At 46.9% G+C, this 18,243-nt stretch overlaps 1 protein-coding gene across 1 annotated transcript in view; it reads left to right on the plus strand.

The window, feature by feature from the left end:
* Positions 1-18,243, plus strand: part of Rrp12 (ribosomal RNA processing 12 homolog) — a 41,035-nt gene that overhangs the window by 13,907 nt on the left and 8,885 nt on the right. Inside the window, exons 8-26 of the mRNA XM_027930038.3 lie at positions 1,496-1,634; positions 1,711-1,838; positions 3,539-3,637; positions 4,350-4,441; positions 6,228-6,339; positions 6,565-6,662; positions 8,184-8,298; positions 9,557-9,699; positions 9,837-9,958; positions 12,948-13,012; positions 13,101-13,263; positions 13,729-13,883; positions 14,113-14,180; positions 14,750-14,843; positions 15,741-15,899; positions 16,039-16,119; positions 16,331-16,436; positions 16,621-16,728; positions 17,437-17,594. Coding sequence (XP_027785839.2) covers positions 1,496-1,634; positions 1,711-1,838; positions 3,539-3,637; positions 4,350-4,441; positions 6,228-6,339; positions 6,565-6,662; positions 8,184-8,298; positions 9,557-9,699; positions 9,837-9,958; positions 12,948-13,012; positions 13,101-13,263; positions 13,729-13,883; positions 14,113-14,180; positions 14,750-14,843; positions 15,741-15,899; positions 16,039-16,119; positions 16,331-16,436; positions 16,621-16,728; positions 17,437-17,594 — 2,205 coding nt within the window. The remainder of the gene's footprint in view (positions 1-1,495; positions 1,635-1,710; positions 1,839-3,538; positions 3,638-4,349; positions 4,442-6,227; positions 6,340-6,564; positions 6,663-8,183; positions 8,299-9,556; positions 9,700-9,836; positions 9,959-12,947; positions 13,013-13,100; positions 13,264-13,728; positions 13,884-14,112; positions 14,181-14,749; positions 14,844-15,740; positions 15,900-16,038; positions 16,120-16,330; positions 16,437-16,620; positions 16,729-17,436; positions 17,595-18,243) is intronic.

The following is an 18,243-nucleotide window of genomic DNA, read 5'->3' on the forward strand; positions in this document are numbered from 1 at the left end:
ACTGTAGAGGTTCTGGAGTCACCGCTGTGGTGTCACCTTGGACAAGTTAAATTAAAGTCTTTAAACCATGGCTTCATAATTATAAAATAGGGATAAGAATCCCAACCTTGCTGCAGGGTCATGGGCACTCTCCAGTGTTCATAGGCCTGGTGCTATTCCTGGCTTATAAGCAGGTATTTAGAAAGTGGTGATTCCTCTCTCTGTTTCCTCCAGAAATTTAAGGCAGGAGGTATATAATAATAATTATTGCCAACATTCCCTACTGTGCTAAGCACTGTGAGCCCAGAGTCTCATGCCTCCTTACATATGTGTTCACATCTTTCCCACACCAGATTTAGGTCTCTGAAATGTCACTTCACTGGTTGATACTTTCCTGACCACCCTATAAAAAGTAGCAACCCTAGGGGCCGGGGTTGTGGCTCAGTGGTAGAGCGCTTGCCTAGCAAGTGTGAGGCACTAGGTTCGATCCCCACCACCACATAAAAATAAATAAAATAAAGGTATTGTGTCCATCTACAACTAAAAACAACAACAACAAAGTAAGCAACCCTATTTTATTATCTTCAGACTACTTCTTCTGATGTATATTTGTTTTTTTTTTCTTTTTTGCTTCTGTTGGTACAGTATAGTTGAATGTAATAATTGAGTTCATTTTAATATAATCATACATGCATGGAATTTAATTTCCTCTGTTTCAGTCCCTGGTGACCCCCCCTTTCTCTCTCCTCTCTCCTATTCCCCCTTTTTTTACTCACTGTCTCCCTTCCACTCAATTATATATTTTTAATTGGTGATTTATAGATACACATAATGGTGGAATTCACTGTGGTATATTTATACATGTGCATAGTGTATGTTTTGTCTTTGTTGTGTTTTGTTTTGTGGTACCGGGAATGGAACCCAGGTCTTCATACATTCTAGGTAATGGCTCTCCCACTGAACCATATCCCCAGCTGCTTTTGCTTTTTCTGTCTCAAGTAGAATGTGATTTGTCTGCCCTATTCACTGCTGGTTTGCTCACACCTAGAGCAGTGCCTGGCTGGGTGACACTCAGCATTTGCTGGATGATTAAATGAATAAATCTCTGTCTAAAAGGTGAAGACACACTCAGAGATGAAATAGTAGAGAGTTTAGTAGAGAGCTCAGGAGTCAACCACAAGAAAGCCCTAATTTAGCACTGGGTCCATAGTACATAGTCAAAGCTTGGTGTTGAGCCAGGCACAGTGGCACATACCTATAATTTCAGCTACTTGGGAAGCTGAGGCAGTAGGATCATAATTTGAGCCTAGCCCAGATAGCTTAGCAAGATCCTATCTCAAAGCAAATAGAGCTGGGGGTGTAGCTCAGTGTTGGAGTGCTTGCTTAACATGTACAGGGCCCTGGGTTCCATCCCCCATACTGCAAACAAAACAAAGCTTGGTTGTGATTTTGCCAACCACCCAAGATGTTGGCATAATGCCGATTGGCCTTGTCCCCCTTTTTCCTTGCTCCTCAGATCCGGAAGGCTGCCCAGCATGGAGTGTGCTCAATTCTTAAGGGCAGTGAATTCATGTTTGGTGAAAAAGCCCCTGCTCACCATCCTGCTGCCGTCTCCACTGCCAAGTTCTGCATCCAGGAGATTGAGAAGTCTGGAGGTGGGAAGCCAGCCTGAGGGCAGGTGGTTGGGAAGTGGAGGAGGATCAATAATAAAAATCCCCCTTGGTCTGCCAGGCTCCAAGGAGGCCACCACTACTCTGCACATGCTGACGCTGCTGAAGGATGTGCTGCCTTGCTTCCCGGAAGGCCTAGTGAAGAACTGTAGCGAGACTCTCCTGCGGGTCATGACCTTGAGTCATGTGGTGAGCTCAGGCCACAGGAAGGAAGGGGGGCCCATGGTGGTAGTATTTGGGGAGCTCACTGATCGGGCAAAAAATGGATGTGATGGCATGTGCCTGTAGCCCAGCTACTAAGAAGATTGAGGCAGGAGGATCAACTGATCCTAGGAGTTTGAAGCTATCCTGGGCATACTGAGACCTTGTCCCCACAAAAAAGCAGGACCTGGGATCTCCTTGCCCTGACTCTACTACTCTTATGCTAAAACAAAGACACCTTATCAACCACAATGTTAGGACCCTCTGAGCCATCTGAGCCCTGGTGCAGTTGAAAGCTCCTCTTAGAGATTGGGTCAGAATGAGGTTGGATTGGTGGTGGGACTTGTAAAGCATCAACTCCCCTCAAGCTCTTCTTCAGCCAGAGTCATAGTTATATCTGCTTTAGACCTTTTTTTGATTCTTGCTTATTTACTAGCGTGTCAGTATAGCAGCTTTAGACTTAGAAACAATCCCATTTCACCAGCCTGGCAGAGTTGTGTTGAAATTTGTATATTCTCTTGTAGTGTTCATATATGCATTTAAAAACTTTTTTAAAACAAATATTTATTTATTTATGTATCTTTAGTTTTAGGTAGTACATTAGTTTGTTTTTATGTGGTGCTGAGGATTGAACCCAATGCCTTATGCATGCTAGGCGAGCACTCTACCACTGAGCCACCACCCCAGCCCCTTAAAACTTTTTATTAATGACACGATCATTGTTTAGAGAGGAAAAAAATTACTTGAAATTATGTGGAGTAAAAAGTAAGCTTAGTATAGTGTGTACATCTATGATCCCAGCAACTTAGGAGGCTGAGGCAAGAGGATCACAAATTCTAAGCCAGCCTCAGCAATTTAGAAAGATCTTGTCTCAAAGTAAAATAATAATAAAGGCTGAGGATATAACTCAGTGGTAAAGTGCCCCAGGGTTCAATCCCCAAAACCTAAAAAAACAAATTATTTTTTTCTGGTATCAGGAATTGAACCCAGGGGCACTTAACTACTGAGCCACATCCCCTTGCTGAGGCCAGTTTTGAACTTGTGATCCTCCTGCCTCAGCCTCCTGAGTAGCTAGGATTACAGGTGTGCTTCACTGTGCCTTATCAAAAAAAAAAAAAAAAAAAAAAAAAAAATATATATATATATATATATTTGATATATTTGAATATGTTCTCTTTGGTTAAACATATATTAGAAAATATTTAAATATAGTTATAATTATGGTATACCATTTGTAGTCTGCTTTAGTGTGTGTGTGTGTGTGTGTGTGTGTGTGTGTGTGGTGCTGAATTCCAACCCAGGGCCTCACGCATGTTAGGCAAGTGCTATGTCACTGAGCTATGCCCCAACCTGGCTTTTTTGGTTTTAATTGAAAACATTTGTCATTGTTTAAATTTTTTCAAGATTTGAATTGGTTTGGTTTTATTTTGTGTGGCATTGGGATCCACATGCAGGACCTTCTGCATGCTAGGTACCAGTGAGCTTCATCCCCAGTCCCTAAATTGTTTAAAATCTTTTCTAGTGGCTGCCACCCTGTCTTTCTAAAATGACAGAGCATCTGGGTATGGGGCCATGTTCAGGGTTTTAAGGGGCCTATGGCTTCCTCCTTAGCCCACTGGGTAGAATGGGAGGTCAAGGGATCTAGGACAGCCTTTGCAGTTTCCTCTAAGCCTGTGTGTCTCCTCCAGCTGGTGACAGCCTGTGCCATGCAGGCCTTCCACAGCCTGTTCCATGCCAAGCCCAGCCTGGGCACCCTGTCTGCAGAGCTCAACGCGCAAGTCATCACGGTGAGGCCTAAATGGAGATGGGGGTGATTGCTGGGTGAGCCCCTTAAGAGGCTGTGCTGAGGGTGCTGGCCCTGCTGCTTGCTTGCAGAATGAGGGTGAAATGATCTGGGCTGCTCCGGTGGAGGAAGTCAGGAGACAGGCCCTTAGTCAGGAGTCTGGCCACCGAAGTTAGCATCAATATCCACAGGAATTGGGGCCCTGGCTCTTTCTTGTCTTTTTCTCTCTCTTTTTTTTGGAGGTGCTAGGGATCCAACCCAGGGCCTGTGCACACTAGGCAAGCACTCTACCTCTGAGTCACATCCCCAGCCCCTCCTGACTTTATTGACCTAATTAACCTCATGAACTCTAATCTGACCTGTTCACAGTTATCTGGAGCAGTGCTGGTAACTTGAGATCTGTGGGTGGGTTTGGGAAGGGGGCATAAATCCCTCAAAATTGTTGGCAAAATGTGTGTGTACTCACATGTGTTTCACCAGAGAAGGGCTCTGGTTTTTGTCAGACTCAAAGGGTGTGTGAGGCACCAAACTCCTGCTCCTAGAGGCTCTGCTTCCAGAGCATTGGAACCAGCAGGACTTGATGGAGCAGGAAAAGCCAAGGGGGCTTGAGTTCTGGCCAAGACATTCCTGCTGCCCTGAGGGTAGTAAGGGGTCATCATCACTGGGTCTGCTGACTGTTCTTGCTCAGTTTCTGGTTATTCTGTCTCCCCCTTCAGGCCTTGTATGACTACGTCCCAAGTGAGAATGACTTACAACCCCTGTTGGCCTGGCTTAAGGTCATGGAGAAAGCCCATATCAACCTGGTCAGGTAGGGATGAGGTGGAGGAGGTCTTGGGGCCTTCCTCCAGGCTGTCCGCTCTGTGACACAGCTGTTAGGGATGTGAACTAGAAGCTGGAGGGGCCACTCCGCTTCCTTCCTGGGGTCTGCTGGTTTTTCCTTGTCAAGTGTGCTGGAGACGAGTGCTTATTTTTTTGAAGCACATGGTAGGGCAGCACACTGATAGCAGAGTTTGGTTCCTCTCCTGCAGTGGAGAGCACTGTGTTTAGGCTGAGATCCGTCCTGGTCCTTGTTGCTCCCTGGTTGTGCCATTCTGTGTGCTCAGTTTCTTTGTCAGGACCCTTTTCTGTGGTACCCCGCCCAGGTTAGTATTTTCCTTCTCTGGGTTTTTTAGTCCTGCAAACCCAGTTTCTAGGTTCTGCTTTCTGTTTCTGCATTCATTCATGACCACTTGATAGTAATTCCATTTTTCTGGAATAAGGTTGGAAGAAAATGATGGCCTACATGCTTTGCCTGGAGCGAGGGTCTTGTAAGTCCTATAGCTACACCGTGCTGGTTCTGTCTTTCCCTCACACGAAGGATTCCCATACCTGCTCTGGCCCAGGCACATACTGAGTGCTTCACATCCTTTGGTTTTTTTTGTTTTTGTTTTTGTTTTTAATATTTATTTATTTATTTTATTTTTTGGCGGACACAACATCTTTGTTTGTATGTGGTGCTGAGGATCGAACCCGGGCCGCACGCATGCCAGGCGAGCGCGCTACCGCTTGAGCCATATCCCCAGCCCCACATCCTTTGTTTTACCTCACTGATCAACCTTCCCTATGAGGCAGGTTTTAGCCCTGATTTTTAAACCAGAAGCTAAAGCCATGCGAGAAAACTCCTCACACAGCTGCTAAGGAGCCTGGGAGGTCTCCAGCCCAGGTCAGCTAGGCCCAGGTTCTTTTTCCTACTCCAGACCACCTTTCATGTGGAAGGGCTGGAAATGGCAAAATCATCCCATTTGTTGCTTCTCAGGATTCTGCTGGAGCATGCCCACAGTGGTGTCCAGGACATGTCTCAGGATGTTTGTTGTAGTATTAGGTGTTGGCAAAAAAGCTAGTACTTAATGTCTCATAGGGGAGAGGTTAAATACAGACCTTGAACACTATTCTGACATTAGAAATGTGCGTCTAATGAAAAAACTCTAAAATACATTGAGAAAGAGCAAGATGCAGAACAGTAGACATGGTCTGATTATTTGTATTTATATGCTCTGGACCCAGGTTGACGAGATATGAATCCTGACCTCATTACACCAACCTGTGTGGTCTTATGCAAGTTATTTGACTTAATGTTTCTCTGTGTCTCAGTTTCTTCATCTGTAAAATGGGAATTATAACAGGACTAATTTCAGTAGTTTTTGCAAGGTTGAAGTGAATGAGTGTATGTTGTTATTTCAGTGGTTGGTAAATATTATGTACAGGTTAGCAATTGTTGTTTTGTGTGTTGCTATATGTGTGAAGACTTCTGGAAGAGTGTTTAATAAATTTAACTTTGATTTTCCCCTGGGAAGTGCTTTTGAGGGTCAGCCCAGAAGGGTATAAAGGAAGGCATGCCCTTCATTCTATACCCTGACAACCTCTTTGAGTTTTTTTTACCACATGTAATTATTACTTCAATGAGAGTACTTTTTTTAAATGGCCCATCAGAAGGGCCCTACAGAGTCCTGCATTCGGTGGTTCGTTTTGGATCTGGGCTGTGAGGGTTGAGTCTTGGTTGCTTAGTCTCTGAGGCTGAGGACCAGGCCCAATAAAAAAAACTTTTGTCTTGCCAGGTTGCAGCGGGACCTGGGACTGGGCCACCTCCCTCGTTTTTTTGGAACTGCGATGACCTGTCTTCTTTCCCCTCACTCACAGGTGGTGACAGCTGCCACCCAGACTCTCAAGGTACTGCAGCATCCCCAACCCCAGCTGTAGCTAAGGAATCGGAGAGCAGAAGTGGTTCTGCCACCTCACCTCAGACCACCAGTTTAGTCTTGGTGGCGTTCTAACAGTGGAAGATAGGTTTCTCAGAACCTTCCAGAAGTAATCATCTAGCAGGGATGAGTGCTCCTGGGGCTGCCTGGGACTTAGACAGCCAGCTTGTGGTCTTTTTTTTTTTTTTTTCCCCAGGAGCTACTAAAGGAATGTGTGGCTCCACACATGGCTAACATCGGTTCTGTGACCGTCTCAGCCTCAGGTCCTGCCCAGTATATTGCCAAGATGTTTAGGTGAGCATGTGGTGTCCATGTTAAGATTGCATGAGGAGCTGGACCTGGTTCCACACACCTGTGATCTCAGCTACTTTGGAGGCTGAGGCATGAGGATCACAAGTTCAATGCCAGCCTCAGCAAATAGCAAGAAATTGTCTCAAAATTAGAAAGAGCTGCAAATGTAGCTCATGATAGAGTGTACCTGGGTTCTATCCCTAGTAACCTTCTTCCCTCCAAATAAAAAGAAGGCATGAGGGGTGCTGTAGTAGAATGTTCTGCATAGTGCTTCATTTACCACTTACTGTGAGCTTGGTGCCTGGCATCAGGCAGTCTGGGATTTCAGGGTACCTGTCTAACCTTTGCCAGAACAACTCCTATCGTTGGAGCACTGCTTGTGTCAGAGTGCCTACACTGGGAGAGGCACCATAATATGAGGCATAAGAGTATGGATTCTGGATCCCTGCCCCTGGAGCTCCTACCATGAAGCTGGGATTGATTCGGTTCTAAACTGCGTAACTCTCTAAATCTCAGGGTCTTCGTCAGCCAAAGGGGAGTAGCAAGAAGGTGAAGACTGAATGAGGTAGCTCTAGGAAAGCTCTCAGAACAGTACCTGGCACATGGTTAAGCTTTCAGTAGCTGTAACTAGTAGTGATCCACGTGATGCTAGGAGATCTCTAATACCCCCATCTTATAGACAGGAAGTGGAGGTTACCCAGCCAGTGGTAGGCTGACCTCAGAGACCTCTCTTTTGTCCATGTGTTGCACTGTTCACACTGTGAGAGGAGCCATTCACAGACACAGCCACCAGCCACCTTTGATTCCCAGCAGGACAGTGTGGAAGCTGAGTGCCAAGCCCCCTTGAGCAATTCCAATTAAGAGGCTAGGGGCCTGGGTGTTTCTTTTGGTTCTGTTTAGTTTCATGATCTGGTGCTATGGTGACTCTTCCATGGTGGACAGAGGCCTGTTTCTTGTCCATCTGGGATAGGGTTTCAGGAAATTTCAAGAACTTCAACTACCCCACAGCCACATCCCTTTTCACACTGTCAGTTCTTCATGCTGAAACCTCCAGTGCATGGACATCATGGGGACATGGTGCAGATGAAGGTGTGCACAGCCTGGAAAGGGCTAGCGGCTTTCCCCTCTGCCCAGGCCACCTGTTCCTACCATACATTCTGCCTTAGGTCAGAGAAGGTATGGGATAATGACAGACAACAGGCTGGGAAAGCCCAGCGTGGTAGGCCCAGTGTGCCTGTGAATGGCTCCTCTCACAGTGTGGAGGGCAGTGCACTGACAGAGTGACCCCTGGGCCTCAGATTTCTGATCTGAAAATGGAACAGATTACTTCCTCACAGATTTTTCTTGAAGCACTAAGAGTGTGTAAATTCAACTCAACACAGGGAACATTGTGGACGTTTTCCAAATATTAGTTGTCCCCTTTGCCTTTGCTGGGGCCAGCCAAAGGTTTGTAGCCATTGACTTTTCTTGGTTGGTGCATGGGTGAATGTGACCATGGCCCTAACTCTGCTTGTTCCCTGGCAGGGCGGTGGAAGAGGGCTTGACGTACAAATTCCATGCATCCTGGAGCTCCGTGTTGCAGCTGCTAAGTGTCTTCTTTGAGGCATGTGGGAGGCAGGCTCATCCTGTGATGAAGAAGGTGAGCTAGAGAGCTGCTGGGCCCCTTGAACTAAGGCTCCTAGAAGGGGAACGGGAATTTGCTCTCTGCATACCACTCCCCACTCCCACCCTGATAGTGCCCATGCAGGTACTGTGTCCCCAAGAAGGTAATTGGACCAGTCAGGGAGGAGCAGGAAGAGAGCTAAGAGGTACCTCGCCACACAAATGTCTGCTCACCCGTCTTTGCTGGAGTTGATGGTTTTGCAACTTAGGGAATCTCTATGATTCTTCCTTTCCTGCCCTTGCCTTTGATTTTTCAGTTCTCTAATTTTTGTTTAATGAGGGAGTATGGTGTTGGTTTTTTAAACAGCCTTAGGCTCTAGGGAGATTACTCAAGTCTAGAATAAATCATTTAATGATCCTGGATCACCCAGGGATCTGAGCAGATCCCAGCTCCAGGAGCGGGTGGGAGCCCAGACTCCTGGTCAGTAGGTGGAATAGCTGCTGACCTCAGGGGCCTTCTTCACTGACTCCCCACACTGTTGGTTGACACAAGGTGTCACCCTGAGAAGGAGGGTCTTGAACAAATGGCTAACCTAATTGAGGTTAGCAAACTTGGCTTCCTCCACAAGACCAGCAAGGTCCATGAGAAGCCACACTGGGGAACTGGGAGCCAGATGGCATAGCTCTCTGTCTCCTCAGTGCCTGTTAATTCTCTGTGTTGCATGTGAGACTGCCTTTGCCAGACCTACCATTTTTCAAGGAAAATTGGAAATTTACATTTGCATGTGAAACCTCCTAGTTTTAACTGTTAATTGAAATGAATTTTAAAAAATTCTGGGCCTTGGGGGAGAGATCAGACACATCAGTAGATGTTATCACTGTGTGTGAGGCATTTACCCTGGGCCCAGAATCCCAAGCCCCATTCTTTTGGAGACTGTCTGGTCTGGGTCTCTGCTCACCACATTGATCTACAGTAAGGTCAGATAAAAGAAAAAGGGAAATTTTTGCTGATTTAGTTATAGTCACCTTGTGAGCATTAAAAAACACCTGTTTTTTGGATTTTTTTGTAGTGTTAGGGATTGAACCCTGGGCATTGTCATGCTAAGCAAGTGCTCTACCATTGAGCTACACCCCCAGTTCAACACCCATTTATTTTGTGCATGTGTGCACACACTTGCACTTACTGACAATGGAGCCCAGGACTTCTCACGTGCTAGGTAGATAACCTACCACTGACCCATGCTCCAGCTTTGTGTGCACGTCTCACTGTGTAACCTCTCATCTTTTTGTTTCAGTGCCTCCAGTCCTTATGTGACCTGCGCCTCTCCCCTCACTTCCCCCACACAGCAGCCCTAGATCAGGCAGTGGGGGCTGCAGTGACCAGCATGGGACCTGAGGTGGTGTTACAGGCTGTGCCTCTGGAAATTGATGGCTCTGAGTAAGTGTGGTCTTGTTTGGCTTTGTAGAAATGCCAGGAGTTGACGTCTTGTTCTTCCCAGGGAAAGAATTCTGCCAGTCTGTGTAGAGAGGCCCTCAAGCAGTCGCCTCCTCACTGTGTCCTTCCCTCTCTTCCAGAGAGACTCTGGATTTCCCACGGAGCTGGCTGCTGCCCGTCATCCGGGACCATGTCCGGGAAACACGACTTGGTTTCTTCACTACCTATTTCTTGCCCCTGGCCAACACCCTGAAGAGCAAAGGTTTGGAACCCTTTCCTGTGTAAAGCCTGAGGTCTCATTATCCAGGAGCTCTAGTTGAAGGGGCCAGAAAAGGCTCTGAGTCCAGCATACCAGCTTTTGGAATGTTTGGCAGCATCTCTGTGCCAACACCTGGCCAGCCAGAACTTGAGTGCCCTCCCCAGCAGGGCTTATCCTCCTCTCCACTCTGAGGCATGTCCAGGCCTCTGTCCCTGGGACAGAACTTTGCTCTCTGCAGGCAGACATTGGCTTCCTTCCAGCTGAGCTGCCACCATTTGGGTCTTATTCTTCCCTTGTGGATCACAAGAAACAGTCTTGTCCTTTCTTCCTTGTGATAGCCCTTGAGATGAACTTTTCAAAATGTATACTATATTTGTTTATACATATACAGTTGGCCTTCTGTATTCCTTGCATTCTGCATCTGCAGATCCAACCAACCACAGATGAGAAATACTCAGGGAAAGAATTATGTCTCTACTGAACATGTACTAACTTCTTTTTCTTGTCATTATTTCCTAAACAATACAGTGTCACAACCCTACGTGCTATTATATTAGGTATTAAGTAACCTAGAGATAAAATTTTAAAGTATAAGGGAAGGATATGTGCAGGTTGTATGCAAATATTCTGCCACTTTATATAATGTAGAGACTTGTGCATCTGCCCATTGTAGTATCCACAGGGGTCCTAGAACCAATCCTTTGTGGATGCTGAAGGACAACTATTTGTACTTCTGTATACCAAGAGATGCACTTGCATATGGATTTTAAGTATTTGAAAATGATCATTACTTCCAGGGAGTGTCCTTCTGGCTGCATGTCCTCAGACTCTCTCCCTCTCTCTCTGGTACCAGGGATTGAACTCAGGAGCACTCAAGCACTGAGCCACATCCCCATCCCTATTTTATTTAGATACAGGGTCTCACTGAGTTGCTTAGTGCCTTGCTTATCTGAGGCTGGCTTTGAACTCACAATCTTCCTACCTCAGCCTCCCAAACTGCTGGGTCTCTCCCTTTCTTTTGGGACATGGTTTCTCGTCCCATCATTTTCTTGTTCTCTCTCTGTATACTACTCGTGTCCTATGGTACATAGACCCAGACCTATATGAGGGATAAGACTAGCACTAGATCACATTTCTTCACATTTCTTGGCCTAGTGATGGCTGCAGGAGCTTTTGTTTTCATTGGATTTTGAGGGTCTATGGCAGCATTGGTAAACTATCCTGCCTGCTGCCCATTTTGTTAATAAAGTTTTATGAGAACACAGCTATGCCTGTTCTATTAAGGCTTTTTTGTGTGTGTTACTGGGGATTGAACCCAGGACCTTATGCAAATGAGGCAAGCACTCTACCAACTGAGCTATATCCCCAGCCCTCATACTGCTTTTTAATGGCAGACAAAGTCAAATAGTTGTAAGAGAAATGATAGGACCTACAAAGCTTAAAATGTGGGCCCTTTACAGAAAGTTTGCTGCCCTGGTCTGCGACAGTGGTTCTCAACAGCAGGATGGTTTTGCTGCCCACAGATCATTTGGCAATGCCTGGAGACATTTTTCATTGTCACAACTGGGAGAAAGGTCCGTTGGCATCTAGTGGGCATAGGACAAGGATACTGCTAACCATCCTAAAATGCACAGGACAGCCCCACAACACAGAATTATGTAGCCAAAAATGTCCATGGTGTCAAGGTTGAGAAACTCTTTTTTCTGATTTCAAACATTGTTTGAATATACAGAAAACATTTAAAGAGGAACATAAAAAAGCACTCAATTCCCCCAACCAGAAGAAAGAATTAAAGAATTACTACTAAAAAATTAATGTATTAAAGAATTATTACTGTGGCTGGGGCTGGGGCTCAGTGGTAGAGCGCCTGCCTTTCATGTGCGAGGAACTGGGTTCCATCCTCAACACCACATAAAAATAAATAAAATAAAGATATTGTATCTATCTACAACTAAAAAAATTACTAAAACATTAATGTATTTTTTCTTTCAAATTTTTCTTTTTTTCATATATGTAAAATATAAGGGACTATAGACACTGGCAGCAAGATTTTTTTGTGTGTGTATGCTGGGGGTTGAGCACATGCTCCATTACTAAGCTCCATCTGCATCTCCGGCCCTGACAGTGTTCTTTGTGTCTATATAAACTGGTGTGTAGCTATCTATTTCCTCAAGACAGATGTATACTCCCTTTTATGTACATGCAAAGATGTTTCTAGCAGTGTGGTTTCTGTTAGCAAAGAATCTGACATAATCTGCATGTCCTTCAGTGGGTTCCACTTAAGTCAGCTCTGGTAAAGTCTTGCTTTGGGATGAAGGAGGGCTGGGGATGTGGCTCAGTAGTAGAGCACTGGTTGAGCATGTGTGAGGCCCTGACTTCAGTCCCCAGTACCACAAAAATAAAGCAGAACATACAAAGAAAGACAAACCAGTAGGTAGGGATAGATGGCCTAGAAGATTGTGGTTAAATAAACTAGATTTAAATTTCAACTTGGCTAAAGCACTGTGACTTTGGACAAGGTTATTTAGTTTGCCAGGGTCTGCACCTCATCTGTAAAATGGGCAGGATAATTACATTGGGAGGATTAAATAAAATAACCATATAAAATGGCCATTATAGACTGCCATATAGAATAAGCTCAATGAATGTTACCAACTTTATCATCACATTAACAAGTTTATAGAAAATATATGTATAGTACAGTCCGGTTTGTGTCTTATGTTTAAAGAAGTATAAGAAAAGTCACAAGGAACAGAAGCCATCCCTGGGGGAGTAAGATTATAGAGAGACATTATTCTCCATGTTGTTGTTTATAATTACTCTGTATTATTGTTTTCCATGGGTCTAATATTTTAGAATGAATAAGTATTATGATATAATTTATGGAGAAGGGAGAATCACCCATATTCTTGTCTCCCTGAACCTTTGGTTTTGGTAAAATGAGGCCATGATGGTGCCCAGGTTCACACTGTGTCTTTTTCACATATTCCAGCAATGGAGCTGGCCCAGGCAGGCAGCACCGTGGAGTCCAGGATCTATGACACACTCCAGTGGCAGGTAAGGGTCAGTGAGGGGAGGCATGGGGAGGAGAGCACAGGGGCATGGGTTGTTAGTGTTATTCTATCCTTTATTATCTCCTCCTCAGATCTGGACCCTATTGCCTGGGTTTTGCACAAGGCCCACGGACGTGGCTGCCTCCTTCAAAGGTTTGGCAAGAACACTAGGTACAGCCATCAGTGAGCGCCCGGACTTAAGAGTCACTGTGTGCCAGGCCCTGCGCACCCTCATCACTAAGGGCTGTGAGGCAGGTATGTGTGGGCTCCAGAGGTAGGGTGGGCACTGGTGAGAGGGTGGCAGGTGTCCCTGGCCCCATCTCCTGGCCTGCACTGGCTCGTTTGACAGACATAACTGCAGAAACTAACATTTTGTGCTAACTTCTGTGTTGCTGCTTTTGCTGCTGCTCTTGAGACGCACAGAGTTAGTAGGAGGCCCTTGCTCATTCACCTCTGCTCCCAGGGTGTGACACCTGTATGCAGAATCATGGTCAGCGTCACAGGCCCCTGTGTAGGAGCTACACAGGAACCCAGACCATTTCGGCAACTGCTCTCTTTGTCCTGGCCTTAGCCTATCCTGGCACAGAAAACTTCAAACCCACTGCTTCCAAATCCTGCCATAAGATCCCCTGAACAGATACCTCTGGGCTGCAACCCCAGTGGCCACTGAAGTAGGGTCAGCTCATGTTCCTTCACTGCAAACCTTGGTCCTTCTGCCAGAGGCTGACCGTGCTGAAGTGAGCCGCTTTGCCAAGAACTTTCTGCCAATCCTCTTTAACCTGTATGGGCAGCCTACTGCAGCTGAGGACACTCCAGCCCCTCGCCGGGCTGTGCTGGAAACCATCAAAACCTACCTCACCATAACTGAGTCTCAGGTGTGCTGGTGGGGGAGTGGGAGAAATGCTCTCAGATGAGCATCATTGGGTTGGACAAGTTGGAAAAGATGAGTCCCCACCTACCAGGGTCACATGGGTCTCTGCCATCTGGAAGATGGAACCACATACAGCTTTTATGTCTTGGGCTGTGACTAAGGCTCCTAAATGGTGGGGAAGTAGCTCTGGGACCTGCTGCTACTGCTCCTTTCTTTTTCTCTGGATCTGCTAGTTGGTGAATGGTTTCCTGGAGAAAGCCAGCGAGAAGGTGCTTGACCCTGCTAGCTCTGACTTCACCAGGTAATGTGTTCAGGTTTCCCCACTTGAACTGGGCAGCCCAGGGAGCTGGAGCGGCATATGGCAGAAACCTTATGGATTCACTGTGAAATTCTTTGGGGAAATCTTATGATATTGAATGCCCCAGCTATACTGAGAGGTTTTTTTTGAGAGGCCCTTTTTCCTGAGAGGCCCTTTTGCTTGCAAGGGAGAAACAAGGACCCTGGAAACAACACTGCCTGCGTTCAATTCCCAGTTCTACCACTTAATGGGTTGTGTGGCCTTGACAGATGATTTACCCACTCTTTGTTTCTGAGTTCTGATCTGTAATGTGGGCATGATAATAGTATCTGCTCTTGAATACTTTTTGAGGTTTCAAGGAGTTGGCATTTATAAAGCATCAGAGCTATAACTGGTATATTGTGAATGCTTGATTAGGTGCTAGTGATGATTATTGCTCACAAGTTCCTTAAAGACCCCTGTCCTCACCCTGACTTCTCCCACGTTCTTGTAACAGTAGACATAAGAACACTGATAGCTTATCTCTTCTCCAGCTTCACTTAAATTATTTTTTTGTCTCCTATTTTGAGCAGATTGTCTGTTCTGGACCTGGTTGTGGCCTTGGCTCCTCATGCTGATGAAGCTGCCATCAGCAAGCTATACTCTACCATCCGGCCCTACCTAGAGGTAAGCCCCACACAAGCTCATCTGTGGGGAGATGGGGCTTCAGAAGGTGTTTCTGTCTTTATTCTTCAGCCTTTGCTCCTTGCCCAGATCAGTCTAGTCTGCTGTTTTCTACAGTGGCTTCGCCTTGTACTCTGTCCTGCCCATCTATCAGTTTAGGTGCCAAGGCAACTGAATTGCAACGTCTTCTGCTAAGGTGTCTCTTGTAGAACAGGCTGTTCTCCTTTGCCTGCTCACTCACTAGGCCCATCCTGGCCTGGGCTGACCTTTATCCCTTCCAGTTCTCCACACCCTCATCCCACTGCAGCCTCATGTGGCTGCTTTAAGAGTCCCAAATAGAGCAGGTGCCACATACACCTTTGCATATGCTGGTTCCTTCACCCTATGACTGACAGCCATTCAGAACTCAGATCAACGGTGCTATTCTGAAAGCTGTCCCTATGCTGAAGTTTAATAGCAGTTAGGATGAAAAGTGTCTTGGGATGGAACATGAAGGTGGGCATAAAGATCCATGTCAGGGTTGCTCCCTGGTATCTCAGGAACAGTGGGAGTCAGTGGGACAAAGGAGAGCAGTGCTGCTCCAGCTAGAAAAAGTAGCAGGCCACAGGCTGTGCTGCAAGAATGTGCGTCATTTAGAGGTGGTGAGTAGAATAACTTTGCCATCCACTGTCCCCATGCCCAGCATAGGAATTAGCCACTGGTGGAATATGGAACATGTCCATATTTCACCAGAGCTCTTGTCAGACTTCATGAGCTCCAGACTAGATGGGCAGGACTAGCTTCTTCTCTGAGTTCCCTCAAGTGCGAGCCACAGTGGACACTCTGGGAATGTCACTGTAAGGAGGGGTGGATACAAGTCTCCTTCCTCATCTGTCCCTGTCCTCCATGCACTGACTGCAGAGCAAGGCCCATGGGGTTCAGAAGAAGGCCTACCGTGTGCTGGAGGAGGTCTGTGCTAGCCCCCAGGGACCCGGGGCCCGTTTTGTGCAGACGCATCTGGATGAGCTGAAGAAGACCCTGTTGGACTCACTGCGGAGCACGTCCTCTCCTGCCAAGAGGGTGAGGGTGCCGGTCTGCCAGCTCTGCCAAGGGAGGACGGGTTATTTCCTGGGAGGACACTGGGAGAGGAGCCACTGGAGAGGTTTGCAGGCTGTGGGCTGGCACAGAGGGTCTCCTGACTGTTGTTCCATGCCCACAGCCTCGTTTGAAGTGCCTCATACATATTGTGAAGAAATTGTCATCTGAGCACGAGGAGTTCATCACCGCCCTTGTCCCAGAGGTGAGGTGTGGGAGGGGTGGGTATATGTGCATTTGGTGGGTTTCCTAAAGGATGGTCCCCAGTAGCCTGTCATAATATGGGCAGGGCAGTGAGTGTGGGCTCAGTTTGCCACCTGGGCACATGGGTGCCTTTATTTGCCCCTATACTCTGGGCAACCCACCCTAGGGTGGCTGACTCAGAGGATACGTGCTAATGGGACTGTTGTGGCCAGGTGATTCTATGCACCAAGGAGGTGTCGGTGGGTGCTCGGAAGAATGCTTTCGCCCTACTGGTGGAGATGGGCCATGCTTTCCTGCGGTTCGGCTCTAACCAGGAAGGTGAGGCTTGGGTGATGCTAACCAAGGGGATTCTTTGCTTGTAGTAGGATGGGTAAGTTTCCCTCAGAACCGCTGTCAAAGGGAACTCGCGGAGTGAGCTCCCTGCCCTGCCCTGTCCCAGGCAGGCTGCTCCTCTCTTTGGGGGCCCTGTCCTCATGTGACTTATTCTAGTTTTTGCCCCCAGAGGCTCTACAGCGCTACCTCATCCTGATCTACCCTGGCCTGGTGGGCCCAGTGACCATGGTTAGCTGCAGCATCCTGGCCCTGACCCACCTTCTTTTCGAGTTTAAAGGTAAATATTTACTTCCTTGAAGGCTTGGGAAGCCCTTAAGGTAGGAAGGTGTTCTGGGACAGGGTGGCTACGAGAATGGGGAAACATTCCAGAGAGCAGTAAGGAGGTACCTCCTGCCTCCCTGTCTCCTTTCTCACATAGCTCTGCTTTCTCCCCTGGTGGGTATGCTGAGGCTGCTTCCTCACACCTGCCCCAGCATGAAGCAGTGTGGCTCTGCTACTCTGCGTCCCCTGTCAGTTGTGAGTAGGGTAGAGTAGGCAAACTTCCAGTTTTTAGTTCTGCTCCTGGCTCCTGCCAGCCATGTAAAGTGTTGAAAAACTTTACTAACCTATTGGAACCTCCATCTTTTTAAAAAAAATAAATTTTTAGTTGTAGATGGACACAATACCTTTTATTTTATTTATTTATTTTTATGTGGTGCTGAGGATCAAGCCCAGGGTCTCACATGTGCTAGGTGAGCACTTTTTTACTGAGCTATGACCCCAGCCCTAGAATCTCCATTTTTTATCTTGAGTCACCCACCATGGGGTGACTAAAGGGTACAAGGGCACTCCATAGAATGTGATTAGAACTACCAGGCCCACAAAAATCTCCAAATGTTTGCTTCTACTAAGTTTTGACCTGGCAAGGGCAGGTAGAGCTGTCCTTGGGCAGTCTTAGGTCCAGGTGGGGTCCTGGTATCTCATGACAGTGGTCCCTTCATCTCAGGGATGATGGGGACTAGCACAGTAGAGCAGCTGCTGGAGAATGTGTGCCTACTGCTGGCCTCCCGTACTCGTGATGTGGTCAAGTCTGCACTGGGCTTCATCAAGGTGGCCGTGGTGGTCATGGATGTGGTGCACCTGGCCAAGCATGTGCAGCTGGTGGTAAGGATCCCTTTCCCACAGAGGGTGGCAATGTCCTTCAGGGTGTCATGCTAGCCTTAAGGCTATCAAGTTAAAAACTTTCTCTTTAGCCCTAGTTTTGTGCAGAAGCAGGTAGTAAGCAGCCCTGGAAGGGACTTGGTATGGAAGTGCCAACTTGGTAAAGGCAAGGGAGGGGCACAATGCCCAGTTTGCCTTTTACCTTGTGTCCTCCATGGAAGCTACTGCTCTGCAGAGCAAAGACCAATGGGTAGAGCCAACCCCTCCTCAACAGATGAGGAAACAGGCCAGAGATTTCCAGGTTCACAATCTCAGGACTTTTTCCCAGCTCTTTTTATTTTTTGAGATAGAATCTTGCTAAGTTTCCAGTCTGGCCTCAAACTTGCAATCCTTCTGAAGATCCTCCCAAGTATTTGGGATTATAGGTGTGGGCCATCATGCCCAGCTCGATTCCCAGTTTGGAAAGGTTCCTTAGCACAACCCTGCTGGGGCACCTGCTAGGTTGCAGAAAGGTCCGAAGGACCCTTTGTTAGTGGTTAATTGACCTGTCCTGCCCAGAGGGAGCCTACCCAGGCTTGCAGCAAGCTGGGACAGAGCTCTAACCCATTGCACCCACTGTCCAGTTTTTCCCATCCAGCTGAGTCATTAGACT

Source organism: Marmota flaviventris, chromosome 4 (genome assembly GCF_047511675.1).
Source record: "Marmota flaviventris isolate mMarFla1 chromosome 4, mMarFla1.hap1, whole genome shotgun sequence".
In the NCBI taxonomy this organism is placed as follows: Eukaryota; Metazoa; Chordata; class Mammalia; order Rodentia; family Sciuridae; genus Marmota; species Marmota flaviventris.